At 37.8% G+C, this 14873-nt stretch overlaps 1 protein-coding gene across 4 annotated transcripts in view; it reads right to left on the reverse strand.

Annotated features, from left to right (window-relative positions):
• The window catches only part of LOC118737315 (uncharacterized protein DDB_G0283357), a 289535-nt gene that overhangs the window by 67987 nt on the left and 206675 nt on the right, over window positions 1–14873 (reverse strand). For all 4 annotated transcript variants that reach the window (XM_036467744.1, XM_036467745.1, XM_036467746.1 and 1 more), the window contains exons 9-10: window positions 11572–11724; window positions 4887–5059 (exon numbers count right to left, since the gene is read on the reverse strand). In XM_036467744.1, coding sequence (XP_036323637.1) covers window positions 4887–5059; window positions 11572–11724 — 326 coding nt within the window. The remainder of the gene's footprint in view (window positions 1–4886; window positions 5060–11571; window positions 11725–14873) is intronic.

The raw sequence follows: 14873 nt of genomic DNA on the forward strand, positions 1-14873 counted from the left end.
CTTTTCATCGATTTTCTCGACGTCAGTGTTGCAGCGCACCTAATTTTTTGTCAACTAAAGAACGGTATAAAAGCTACATAACGGCAATTTTTTTTTTCAAGTGACTTCAGTTTCCGCATGATTTATTTAACTCTAAATTCGTACGAATGTCGCGTCCGTAACCCTGGAGTTTTTTTTTTTAATCAACGGTAATTCCTAGCCGAATAATAAGTTTGAAATTTTGATGGCCTTTGTTTGAAATTCGCTGACTTTTCGCGAATTTTGCAGAAAGTTTGCAACATTGATTTATGTATATAATTTTTAACCAAATATTTTATTTTTTGTTTGTTTTATTTTTATGTATGTTACAGCATAACCTTGGACCACGTTAGCCGATTTCCATAACTGCCTTTTTAAAGTAAAGGTGTTACTCCACAGGTGGTGCCATACTAATTCGGTTTAAATGCGATCATTGGACCATAAAGAAACTAACGATAATCTTAAATTTTTATTAACTAAAAATTACTTGCTCTTATAGATTGAGACATTTTAAATATCGTGAAAAACCTAAACAACGAATACTTTTGTGAGTAACTGTATGCACATTGTGTATACATACATGCTAGAGATGGGCATGGTATTAAATATTTAGTCCCGATCATGCCCATCCCGAAATTTAGTCTTTAATTCCCGAACCCGCCCATCCTGACGTTTCTCCGAATTGTACTGTGGGTCCCGAAAGAAAAATTTACATGTCTTTCGAATTGAGTAATTTTAAAAAAAGAAAAAGGAATTCTTAGCGATCTGGCATCTTTCGATTATTTTGTTTTGCTTTGCTCTTCGTTTTCGTCTCAATAAAACATGAAAAAGTGCATATTTCAAGATTTTCTTAATTTGCGGTGGTTGGAATATTATCGCGAGTTTCGGGAAATGATTTCGGTCCCGTCCCGCCCGCAAAATATGTATAGACCTTCCCGATACCGCCCTTCCCGGCCATTTTGAAATCAGTAGCGTTGGTCCTGCGGGTTCCTAAATCCCGCGCCCATCTCTAATACATACATATCACACTTCTATTTATTTACAAACTACATTCTTCACAACACTGTATGTCCATATGTATGTAGCTTTGTATTCACATGAGAAGTTTACTGGCACTTGGCTAGTTTGGCGAGGCGAAACGAAGGTCATTAAAGACGACTGTGCGCTGAAGTCCGAGTCGCTATGGTGAAGCCAAGTGGACGAGGAAAGATTTTTTTATGACTCTAAGTATGAAAACAATATCGTAGCCGTGTGCTGCTGCTGCAAGTGTATGTGATGGTGTTGAAAATCGTCTCATTTGTACAGAATTTAATGATCTCAACTGTGTATGCCTTTAATGAGTGAGGTATCCTCACTCAGGAGCGATACAAAAATACGCCACATTACAGTCATATAAATTTGCGCACAATGGCTAGAACATACTGAACTGTTAGTAATGTAATTTATGAATGTGCATATGTATGTACGTTTGCAGGCATAAGCTATCCAACAAATTAAAATTGTTTATGAGCTTCTTTTCATAAGCCAGCTCGTTGAGATAGCAACTTCTGATGAGTTGGTTATAGTATTTGAGTGGACGTGATTGAAACTTCTCAAGTACACACAATGGCTTGAGATGTGGATTTAAATTAATGATAAAATATTTTAATTAGCAGCGTACATAGACAGCAATTAAGCTGCCGAAATTCAAACTGAAATTTGAAAGTTCAGCCGAAATTTTGTGTGGTTATCTTTGTAAAAATGGAAAATTCTATTTAATATTTTGGTTACCTAATATTTTTGCAGTTTTTAATAACATAATTTGCTCGAAATAATATCTGCAGCTGCTTTTTATGCGCTGCTATAGTTCTCTTCTACCTTTCGAAGAGGACAGTTAATTCACGAAAAGTTGGAGGAATGAACTTGGTGGATAGACTGAGCAAAAATTTGATGTTCACTTCTAACAAAAAAGTATTTCGACAATTACAAAGGTAGGCAATTAACGATTTCTAATTAATATACGGCAATCTACGCTTAGCAAACCTCAACGAACTACCTGCATGGATATTGCTGAGTGACAGGAAGTGCGTACTACCACTCCGTAGGACCTGGGTTCGATCCTCGGTCCGAACAACATTTTAATTAGAAAAACGGTCTTATAACAGCCGGTCGCGCTTCAGAAAGCAGTGGCCAACCTTCGGGTTTATTTCTGCCATAAAATTTGTTTACTGTTCACCACAAATTTGAGGAGAAGCTCGGTGAAATATATATCTGTTCTCGATGAGCTTTTAGATGGCTCTGCCTTGGATATCGTTATTTTGAAAGAAGCTCAACTGTATAGTCAAATTACTGCAATACTCGTCTCAAGCAACAATGCAGAGGATACGGAGTATGTAAATCCACCTCCTCTCACGGTTATAGAACAACAACAAGGGCTCCGCATTAGCTTCATTGTGGCCCTAGGTACATATATCTTCCGAGTTATAACTTCATTCACAACCTTCAGGTCTTTTCCGACCGATAAACTAATGGCTCTAAGACCAGGGGTCTGTCGTAAACAACCCAACAACCCTATCATTGAACAAGTTAACTCTGTCTCTCAGCCGAACTAAGCTGGAAATGTGAGGCGCCTTGATAGCACACGATGCCACCTTAAAGCTGGTATGGGACGACCTGGTTAAATATTTAAATAATCCCGTACCCATCTCTAGTTGCGACGAAATCTCACCAAACACTATATGGGGTAGCACGAAGTGCAACTTTCGTGGGAACAAGCTATTAGACTACTATAGAAGAATGTAATTAACAAAGCTACTTTTCTCACCAGTAGAAGAAAATAAGTGATTTATCTAACCTTAACCAATGAAAACTTCACAGATCATATCAAAGGAGTCTTGGAATAGTAATATATATCAGGTCATCAATTGATTGAATTTCGGACACTTGTCACGTGCCCAAAGGTCGGAATCCTCGAAGGGCGGACTGGGAGAAGTTTGGGTTGCTCCTTGAAATAGGAATACCAGATCTGCCTAAACTCAAAAACCTTAAATCAATTGAAGAGTTGACGGACCCGCGAGGTAACGAGTAAATTTATTGGTGGTGTTGAGGAAGTATGTCCGCTAAGTAAAAGCAGACAGGAAAAATCGGTCTCATGGCAGAGTGTTGAACTTTTCGTACTTCGAAAAAGGTCCAGCAGACTTCTGAATAGGGCTTTAAAAAAACGAAAAGAGGAGGACTGGTCCGAATATCATAATTTGTAGTATTTAGGCATATGAGGCATTTCATGTCACCGCGGCGGTAGAGGGCTTCGGGTGTGCAAATTTGTTGTAACGTAAGGAGTTGAAGACTTGCTCTAGCTGCTAGGCTCTTAAAATTTCCTCCAATCCCGTCACAAGCAGAATTCCCATGTGAACGTGCAACAAAGTTCAATTGTGTCATTTCCTTGAAGGGATTCTCGTAATTTCAGACACTTTAGTAAAGTTAGTATGATTTATTCATATTGTTTTTATTTTTGGCACACCTTTCCTCTTTCAAAAATATAAAATTTCATAAAATTTCTATGTATATTTATCATATTGCTCGAGCGTTAGACGATTTCGAGTCCATACGCTCATTTGGGTACGTAAAGTTGACATGTTGACATGAAAAGAGAACAGGGCAATCAAAAGGCGACATTTTTTGGTAGAAACGAAATCACCATTAATTGATACATAGAAACATTTTAAGTATATCAAATTAATTTATTCGCTTCTAGTTGAAAGTATTGTACGTGGTCGAATAACGCATGACGATTTGAGCTTTAAGGCACCTACTGTGTGAAGGATTCTCGGAGTAAATCTGAGTAAATAATGCCAAAGAAGGAGTGAAGTACGGCAGCTTACTAAGCTTAGCATTCGATTGATTTCATAACATACGAAAGAATGAGTTTCTATCAGAGTTCATACTTAACACAAAACAAGCTATAACGCACTATGGGATTTCACCCAATTGGGTTGCGTATAATTCGTCCCTTATAATTCGTCTAATTTCCAGGGTATCTTGGTCTAGCCCTCGACAAAAGAGATTATCTCGATATACTCTGCATACTAGAACGGCTGAAGTGTATTTACTAAGGCAAAGTAATTTTTTATTCGTGCACACAACTCATCGTCCAAACTTGAGGAATCTGCGATCCGTGTGACACTGGTTTAAGAGAATTCCGACTAGAACTCATTGCGAGAGTAGAAAGCGACCTTGCAGTGATGGATTCCAGACATTTACGATTAGTTGATGAGAAACCAACTTAGCGAGAACCGCATAGTAAGAATCAGATTTTTATAGCTATACCAGTAGATACCAGACTTCCTGCTCGTACTGTCCAATGTCACACCTGAGTTGATGGGTAATTCAAAAAGTCATTTCAAATCAGCACCTGTACATCCCTTCTAATTTCTTAAATCAAAGAGACCAAAAGTTAAATATTGTCAATCGATGCATTCTTTTCGGGAAAATCTACGTCGAAAATTGTAATAACGAAATACTCGAACTCAAATTTTCAAAATCCACTTTTTCGTCACTTTCGTTTTTTAAAATCAATTCAAACAACAGAAATAATGATCGCACGTCGTCAAAAGTATCTGAGTACTTTTTTCCTAAAATCGTCTAGCTCTCCAATAGAGACATCAGCTGACCACCAACACTTTGTGCTCCGCTGAGCTTGACGCATACATGGTGCAAGCCTGGTATTCTTTTCAACATTCTTTTTTTTTTATTTTTTCCAGTGCACTTTACTATTCCGGCGGCTTGCTTGCATACCAACACTAAATAGGTATTGGTTGCCACTTATTCCATGCAAACAATTTGTCAAGGCTAACTTAAACTGTAATGCCGTAAAACCATTTATCACTCACCTGTAACGAAAACGCGAGCCAAGTTGAAATAAATCCGAATTATTCGATTGCGAATTCGGCAATGGCGCAATGCGCACCATACGAAAGAAGGCGTGATGTTCCACACAGCAGCGCCACAAATGTTTGCAAGCAGATTTGCGTGGCGTTTCGAAGCCATAAGTGCTGAGCTCATTCTGTACGGGTAAGAAAAAGTAAATAAATAAAAGAATATGAAAAGGAGTTGTAAGAGAATTGAACTAAAGAAAGTCTAAACATTTATTTGAAAGAAGTGTTTGTGTAAATACTTATGTATGTATGTTAAGTACGAATACGTATGTATGTAAATCACGCACGAATGCATTCTAATGTTAAGGTTATACATAGTAGTTGTTGGTCTAGAAAATTGTTTTAAAATATTATTGCTTTATTAATCCAAGTGGCTTGGCCGCTTTACATGAGTGTTTGCATACTAGTTTTTTACCACACATTAAAACTCCATTTGGATGTGTGGATCCAAATGATAAGAAACTCTAATTGCGGTCGAACCAAGGCTACCGCTTCTTTCAACTGCAATCGCACATTTGCTGAATGAATGAAATTGTTTTCATATGTATTATTCAAGTGCGGCACTTCGCAGAGCAGAATCGGCTACCACTACCTTATATGAATTCGCCTTGTGTGCTACTCTTTCACGCGAATAATGAAATGTGCTAGTATTCGACGCGAAAAGGAATTGGTGTTATACTATTCATAAGGACCCAGACTTGGTGACACAAATTCGCAGCGACCGCATATTTCTGAAGTAAAGTCTCATCTCTCGACGTGCGAAAAATACACTCTATAAGTTACTAGGTCGTTCGAATGAACATCGACGCTCCAGTTCTGAAAGTATTCAATTCGGAACCCGCTGCAGCGCGCTGGTGGAAGTAGAGGAAGAGGGAGACCCCTACTGCGATGGAAAGACGAAGTGCAGAATGAGTTGGCTTCACACCTGGCATTTCCAATTGACGTCAGTTGGCACAGAAGTGAAACGACTGGCTTGCTGATCTGAACTCTGCCAAAATAGCTTAGTCGGTTACAACGCCAAATAAGAAGAAGACGAATATTTTGGTACGATTTTAAAGTATGCTTTGCAAAATTTGGTTTCGGCATTGTGCGTTTTTGTGTGAATAAAAAAGAAAATTTCACAAGAAATGATGAAACTCCTCAACAAAATACATTCTACTGCCACACTGTCGGACTAGCCGACCAAAGCGAAGAAGGAAGCACAAAGAGAATAATTGCAATTATCGAACCGTGGAGCTTAGCTTTACTAACTAACCAAATACTCTGCTCACTATGCCAACGAAGCAAATGAGTTTTCGTTGAGTAGGACTAATTAATGCCCAATTGTACTCCGTGGAGACCAATCTGATTCTCTTTAGAGACTAGTCGCACGATTTTTGGCAGGAATATTTTACATTGCCAGCAAAATAATTGTTAGCGTATTATGTTAGATGTACAGCATTACAGAAAAAAATCAAATCCTCAATGGCCCTAACAAGGATTTTTCTATGCAGTAAAAAATGCAAGTGCCTTTCAAAATATGCCAACTACATACATCCTTTTAAATATAAAAGTATTTATATACTTGTACGTATGTATGTACATTAGACTGCATCACCGCCGGGATTACAAAATTTATTAAATTTTAAGACGTCCACCAAAATATTTCGGAAAAATATTAAGATTTACGTGAGCTGGACCGATTTGAAAATACCACCAAAAATGGGTTTTGTTATGAATAAAAAAAGTTTCTTAAAGAAATTTTTGAAAAAGTCCCGTCCGAAAGTCAGATGGCAAAACAGATTAAGCTTAAAAAATCTGCATAAAAATATTTTAAAATCTTTTCAACGAAATCGTAATAATGAAATTTTTGATGCTGTTATTTTCTTTTTGCAAAGATTGATTTACGAAAAACTTGAATAACTGGCCCTGATTTAGACTCAAGGGATCTCAGTAGAAAGGTGTTTTCCCACTATTTTTATTTCTGTGGAAAAATAGTCATTCGTTTACCAATTTACTTAATTATTTTTTTTTTACAAATAGAAACACCTCTTAATTAAACTTTGAATGACGTTCGTTCATCCATCCTACCTTTCTCTTTCATCCTTTGAATGAGTTTATTAGCAAAGAAATTAGAAGGGTGGGAAAATACCCTTGAATGATACCTCACAAGTTTTTTTCATACCAATCTTTGAAAAAAGTAAAAACAGCATCAAAAATCTCATTATTACGATTCCGTTCGAGTTTTTTTTTAATGTTTTTAAAACATTTTTGCGGAACCTTTTTAAGCTTAAACCGCTTGGTCATTTAGAGGGATTTAAAAAAAAAATAAAATCTTTAATAAACTATTTTTATTCATAAAATATTCAATTTTTGAGGGTATTTTCAAATTTTTTCAAAATATTTTTGTGGATGTCTTAGAGTATAATGTGTTTTACAATTCCAATGGAAACGCAGTACGGATTTTTTTGTATGGGGAGTGATGCAGTCTATTGTACATACATACTTATAAACCAACTAATCTTCACAGCTTTCAAATACATATGTAAATATATAGTTAGTATTGTGAATGTAAGCTTTATTTCTTATACATATTTACATATGTATATATGCTCTCAGTCAATGAAGATTTTCTTCTACTTTTATCAACAACTCAAGATGAATGCTTCAATTGCAAAGAAATTCCATTCAACAAATATATTTCAAGTGTTTTTATGTTTGGAAGCAAAGTCAAGCGAATTCTTAAGATACGAGTATTTCACGCAGCCTTCAGACTGTTTGTACGCACCTTCAGTGTAAACATCGCGCTTTTAACGCTTTTCAGCGCATTATTTTGAGCGTAAAATGCTCTGACACTTTGGCAAAGACGGCGACACATTTTAATACATATAGACGATGATACATATGTAAGTATGTATATTTGCTTTACTTTTTTAAGGAAAAGGAAATATATACATATTTTTTAAAGTATGCACTGTTGCCATTTTAGTAGAAATTTACCAAATTTAGTGGAATATTGTTCTAATTTTGGCAGATGGATAGATTCGTTTTCCATTTGGCAGGTTTTGCAAGACGATTTTTTGGATTTAAGTCAATTCAAAGAAGCGACAAAAATACGTCGAATAAGGGGCTAACATATTTTAATTGGTCTGAAATAACTTTTCACAGTAGCGGGTGGGTCGAATTTTGGCCGGGAGGTAACGCTTCAACGAAAATAGTTCCTGGTTCTAAGTTAGTCCGAATGTTTCCGTTCTTTTTCGTAACCCAAAGAGAACAAACACGCGGCGGTTCGCCGGTGTGGTCAGTGATAAACTTGGAAAACATAACTTTGGTAATTTAATAACCTTAGAGGATATATGCATATAGAAACCAAGTGCAGCAAATTCGAAAAGGCTATGGGATCGGCCTTAAAAGTTTCCTGTTCCGTAATCTTCGGCCCTCCATGGTGGGAAGAGAAGATTTCGAAGCTCACGAAAGAGTCTCGCAAAGCATTCAACTTAAGCTATTCCACAGGCAACTGACAGCTTTATAAGTATAGCTTGAGAAATTGCAAAAGGGCGATTCGCAAAGCAAAAGAGGAATGCGGGAGGGATTTTTGCTATTCTATAGAATCAACGAAAGAATCCGCCAAGATGGGGATAATCCTATCCAAGGAACACAGCAATATTTCCTTTCTAAAAAAGGTAAATGGAGAATGGACCAATAGTTCTAAGGAGTTATTCGAATTTCTTTTCTTACCTATTTTCTTGGCTGTGACCTAAATCAGGTCTCAACGGTAGATAGCAACGTACTGGCACCATCCAAAAATGTCGTTAACGAAATTATCAGACAGGAGAACATTGCATGGGCAATTAGCAGCTACTCTCCGGGTCCGAACGGGATCTTTCCAGCAATGGTAAAGGAGGCCCAATCGTGGGTTATTCTTTCGCTGGTGAGTATTTTCAAAGCATTTATAATGCACAACTATATTCCGTCTATTTGGAAAAGTGTTAAAGCAGTTTTCATTCCCAAGGTAGGCAGAAGAGGGCATGCGATGCCTTAAGCCTTCAGACCCATTTGTATCTCGTCGTTTGTATTGAAAACTTTCAAGCGGCTACTGGACATGCCCATTCATTCAAAATTAGGCAACGGAGAATTGTCTACTGCACAGCTTCCTTACATAAAAGGGCGCTCTAAGGAATCTGCGCTCCATGAGATTGTACACAAGGTAGGGTAGGGTCGCTGGCGGCCTTTCTGGACATAGAAAGCTCGTTCAATCACATTGGCATAGAGAAAAAAATGGGGACTGAGAACTTCCTGGTAAACTGGATCTCTACCATGCTTCCTACTCGGATTGTAAAAACTAAGCTAGGCAACAGCGAAGTCATCAAGCATCCAAAGCGGGAAACTACGCAAGGGGCACTTTCGATACTGCTATGGCTTGGCTTACTAAACAACATTTTTCCAAGACTCAATAGCGAAGGGATCAAAATCGTCGCGTATGCAGATAAATATATTAAAGAGCACTAGGAAAATTGGGTTTTTGGGCAGTTATGTAGCTGTGGGCTCTACGTTAATCCAAGAAAGATCGAATTACCATTATTCACCACAAGGAAAGATATTCGTAATTTTAACATACCTTCCTAATATGGGCATAATCTTTCTCTTTTCCTTTACGCAAGGTATTTGTGAGTCATTCTTACAGTGAAATTAAACTGGAAAACGAACACAGAGCACTGAGTAAAAAGGCCTATGATTCTCTGTATTCCTGCAAGAAAGTGCTGGGTAAGAAGTGCGACCTACGGCCTGATCTTATGATATGGACGCAAAATACTGTGGTTCCCCCAATTACTGAATACGGTTCGCTGATTTGGTGGAAAGCCGTAGAGAGGGTACACATTTCAGCCTGCAGTGCGATTACTGGGCCAATCAGATCATGTGTAATAGAAGTATTGAATGCCACCTGCCATTTGTTCCCGATTGATCTCTTTATTAAGGAAAGTGTTTCACAGAGTGCCCTGAGGTTGAGGAAACGTAGAATGTGGAAGAACGTAGGTACGGGCTTGGACATATCCTAAACTCGTTCAACGACCCACGCACTAGCGAAAAATTTTCAAGAAAAACTTCGGCAATAAAGGAGTTGATGTTGCCAATTTTTACTGAACGCTGTGATGTATCTATTTTTACGGACGTCTCGAAAATGGATTGTGGCATAGGGGCGAGCATTTGTCTGTTCCTGTAACTGATCTGGGTGCCGGCATGCAGCAGAGTTCATGACAACGAGACGGCCAATGAGCCGGCTCTGGTTGTCTCAGAAGATGAGGAGGTTCTTGTGCCTCTGAGCTACATCAAGAGCCGCATCTCTTGGCGCTGGAAGAAGGTGAAAAGATCTACAATTCTGTAGAGTCTGCAGAAGTCTGCAGCAAAAAATGCACAGCAACTGAACAGCAGGGATCTATCTCGGCTAACCGCCGTTTACGCAGAACACTGGGCCGTGGGGATCGATGCTGCAAGCCTTGGCCTGGAGCACAACACCTCTTGTCGTAGCTGCAATTTAGCTGATGCAGAAGATACGGTGGAGCATCTGCTCTGTAATTCTCAAGCACTATGTAGGATTAGAATCAGGCTTCGAGGCAACTTCTTAATTTCTTGAACTTTTCATGCTCCGTTTGAGAGAAATAACCGATTTCTGCTGCTTTCTTTTCATATTTTCCTTTCAAGTTAAATTGCGAGTAGTGGTTTTAAACGGCACGCATAAGTGATAATTGTAGTAGTTAAACTCGTTACTTCAACCAACCAAGTTTAAAATCTTATTTCTCATAGTTTCAGGCAGCCGTCTTTTTCTGAAGAGTTTTTATTTAAAGGATTTTCTCATGGGAGAATCTAAGTCCGCTCAGAGAAAACCTCCGGGGTGATTTTGTGTTAGCTTAACTTTTATGAAGCTTCGTCTTTCTTAAATCAGAATTTTTCCAGCTCTTTCTAATACATAAAAAACCTTTTTTTACCTTGCCTCTGCTCAAAACGGTTGGAGTGGTATTGAACTTTTCGTCCATTTTTCGTGGGAATTTTGGTAGAAATATATTGTTGATGCGGCAACACTGAAAGTAAGCAGAGTAAGCGGCAGAGCACTGCGAGTGCCAAGCAGAGGTATAAAGAAATTGGTTTTATAAGTACTTAGAACTGCATGTATAACAAGCGTGTATTGTGTAGTGTTAGTTTGCAATAAATTTTGTATGTATGTTTTTGTTATTGTGCATGTATGTATGTATGCCCTGCAAACCAATTTTTCAGAGTATTTTGAATTGTAGAGAAATTTTAAAGATTTTGTTAAGATCTCATCCGATTTTTCCGCGAATTTTCTAAAATGAAATAAACTGCGCACACTTCCAGTCTTTTACGAAATTTCGGAAGAAAATCGGCAAAGCAATGAAATTATTTTCTTCTTGCACAATTTTTTCAGAATTTTCTTAATTTTTCGTACAGAAATTTCTGTAGGGTTTCGTGTCAACCACTTCATACAATTTTCTTTTAAGATTCGTAAAAAATCGTTACAGAAATGTGATACTCCCAATGATTTCGCTAAGATTTCGGGAAATTTGATTTGCAGGGTGTATGTTCTTGAATGCAAAATATTTGTATTTTTATTTTTTTTTCAAAAGCGTGTTGCCGTTTTCGCATTTACATTTTTATCGCTTATCCGTAGCATGAAGTAGCGTCCTTTGTAGTAAACTTTGGCAATACGCGGCCAAAAGTAATGAGCCACTGTCGTCTTATTTCGCAGCACCACAATACCACTTGGCGTCAGACCCAGAAAATATTCGACGCTGTCCTCGCCCTGTTGTTGAGAAATAGAAGCAAACAAGAATAAGAAGAAGAATTATAATAAGTTAAAAAAGAGTGTAAGAATGTTTTCTACTATACTCTTATATTAACAGAAACTACTTTGAATATCTTAAATAACAACAACAACAATGCTGAATTATAATGCAAGCGAAAGCTGTAGGAAAGAAATCTTATAAAAAAACCCCCCCTCACCCGCTGAAATTGAGAGCATGCTGTAAATAGCTTTTCGCACCACTGAAAAGCAAGCTGAAAACTTTTGCTTCGTCCAAGCGTGCCAAGTTTTGTAAAGAGGTTATTAAAATTCAATAAAGTTATTAGCTATGTTGTACGCGACAATTCACCATCAGGCCACTCCAACCTGCCAACCTGTTGGACTGGGAAGCTGGTTGCCTGCAGTCTGATGACGGTCATTATCAGTACATTTTCCGCCAAAGTTTTTGCTCACAACACCGTTACTTTTTTGTTTATAAAATTCCTTTTTTCCTCTTTGCTGTCGCATTTGACCTTCCAACAAGCGGACAAATAAAGCAAAAAATAAAAAAATCGCAAAAGACTTGCTCAGGCTTTACTACTAAGTAGTAATTGATGCTGGTGATAATTCCACGTGAATTTACTTACAAATTCTTTTTGACACTTTTTGCTTCTCTGAACCGTTTTTTAAATTTCGTTGCTTTCGGTTTGAAAAGAAAGTTTGCGCTTTTTTCTCTTTATTTAAATACAGGGAGGAGATAGCTGATTGAATTTCTTTTCACTTAGGCATAAAGACCCCAAGGCCGTGATTTAGTGAATAGATCTAAAATATAGCATTTTCAGTTTAAATGAAACCATTTTCAAATTAAGTGAAACCTTTTTCAAATTAAACGAAACCCCTTTCAGGCTAAGCGAAATCATTTTCAAATTAAATAAAACTTCCTTTTAAGGATACAGTTTCATTGAAACTAAAAAAGGTTTAATTTAATTTGAAAATGGTTTCGCTTTGTTTGAAAATGGTTTCATTTAATTTGAAAAAAAAGTTTTATTTAAACTGAAAATGCTATATATGACTTTGAGAACCTCTACTCTTATTTCATCCTTCGTGCACTCAAGGCAATGTGAGCAATCCATGGGTGAGATGGATCATATGGAGCCTTGGGTTACGCCAGCAGCAGCCAGATGATCTCAAATCCGCTGCTGATGGCAGCAGAGATGATGAAGGAAATCTGATAGCAGACGCGCAAAGCATTCTGAGGATATGAAGGGAACGCTTATCATCGCTGTTGAATGGCTGCACAGGTGGCGCGTTTAACGAAAAAGGATTCATATCAATGTATCAGGATGAAGCTCACACTCCTCCCCTCGATCCAGATTTGGTGCGAATAGCAGTAATGCGGCCTGGAAACAAGAAGCTTGCCAGGGCCGACGTAGTCCCGTCGGAGCTTTTCAAGGCCAATGGTGAAGGGCTGGTAAGACGCATGTACGAGCTGCTCAGCGCAAGTTAATCTTATGAATAACTTTCCATAAGTTGCGAAAAGTCTTCTAAACGATACATATCAGGTTTTATTGTTACGTTCTAAATAGATACTAAAGACCTTCATAAACCAAGTGATTCTTTTATCATGGAAACGACCTTATGTAGATAAGCAAATCGGCTCTTGGCCATTTTTTGTCAATTTAAAGCCTATTTCGGCAGTACGACGAGCACAAGATCTTACACAAGGCGATTTATTTAGGTATGGTCTCTTCAGTATAGCGATACAGTAATGCATGCTGTTAGTCTGAATCGCAGCTACACCATACGCAACAATAGCAATGCAGAGGATATTTGGTTAGTTCTACCTAGGAACCGGCATTAATGCCAGCACGTCAGCTTGGAGATGAAACGAAGGCAATTGAAAACCAAAGCCATCTTTTGATGGGACCAAAATCACGTTCTACAAATCTCTCATCAGGTCTAGACTAGTCTGAGTAAATCTTTGCTGTATGAATGAGTTGAATACTTTTTTAAAACTTGAAAAATTTTGAATTAAGGCACTTAAAAAAAAAATTATATTTCCCGATCGCTTAACAAAATCTACAACGTGCATGTATTAAGGTTTTATAAACTCGACTTGAAATTGCTAAAGAGCAACCACGAATTGTTACTCGTAAACTCCAAACATCATAAACTACTACTATATTTGTATACGTATACTTATTATGATAGTCTGAATCTTACGACTTAATACATTTTCGTTTGAGTAATGAACTAAAGTTAAAAGAAGATTATAGACGCCATAAAAATATCTTACGTTTATTTATTAAAACACTAAAACAATAAAGCTCGATAGTAATGTTGCGATAACTGGGCAGAGAGAAATAAGCGCACAATAAGAGGAGCAGGAAAAAACTCGAGGGTAGCAAGGTTAAGGGGTATGGGGTAGGGGTAGGGGTAGGGGAGTGGCAATTAAGACAGTGGCAACACATAACACAGCCAGTTAAAGCAACAAAGGTTGGGTGGATGGTTGTCGAGTCGCAATTTGGGCTATAATTCGCTTGTAGCCACCAATATAACCAATAAAACCGGTGACTCCAAAAACCTATGTAGATACACAAACGTGCAGCATACAATGTAGACACTGTAGGATTTTATTCACCAGCAAGCCATCGCGCGACTGAAGGTAATTTATTTGCTCATGATATCAAAAATACCATAAAAAATGCAAATGAAGCGAAAATTCACGCAAAAGCATAAAAATGAAAAAAAAAAAATATAAGGACAAAGTAAAAATTGTATGCCGCACATTCGCCATACAAATGTATGTATAGTTGAATGGAGAGCACTGCCATGCAAACACCACGCACAATTCCTTCCCCCCCAAAAAAAAACTCCCACTCCGCTTAAATATATAATGGCGGAAAATGAAATTGGTGTGGCCTTGTGTAAGGATAATGAAATCAAGGAAGGAAAACAGACCAAATTGGTCAAACAGACGACCGGCAATGTTGGCGACAATGAGTGCCAAAATAGTGACAAATGACTGAATGGCGAAATGTATGAATGAATAGTCGTAAATGAAAATGGCCATGTGGCAGCTTGAAGCGGGGTTTCGTCTTATCAGAGACTGGGTGTGGCAGAGTTGCAAGCTACATACATACATACATGCATAAGTACCGAGGGTCAAA

This window comes from Rhagoletis pomonella, unplaced genomic scaffold (genome assembly GCF_013731165.1).
Source record: "Rhagoletis pomonella isolate Grant_MI unplaced genomic scaffold, Rhpom_1.0 Rhpom_scaffold_00004, whole genome shotgun sequence".
Lineage (NCBI taxonomy): Eukaryota > Metazoa > Arthropoda > Insecta > Diptera > Tephritidae > Rhagoletis > Rhagoletis pomonella.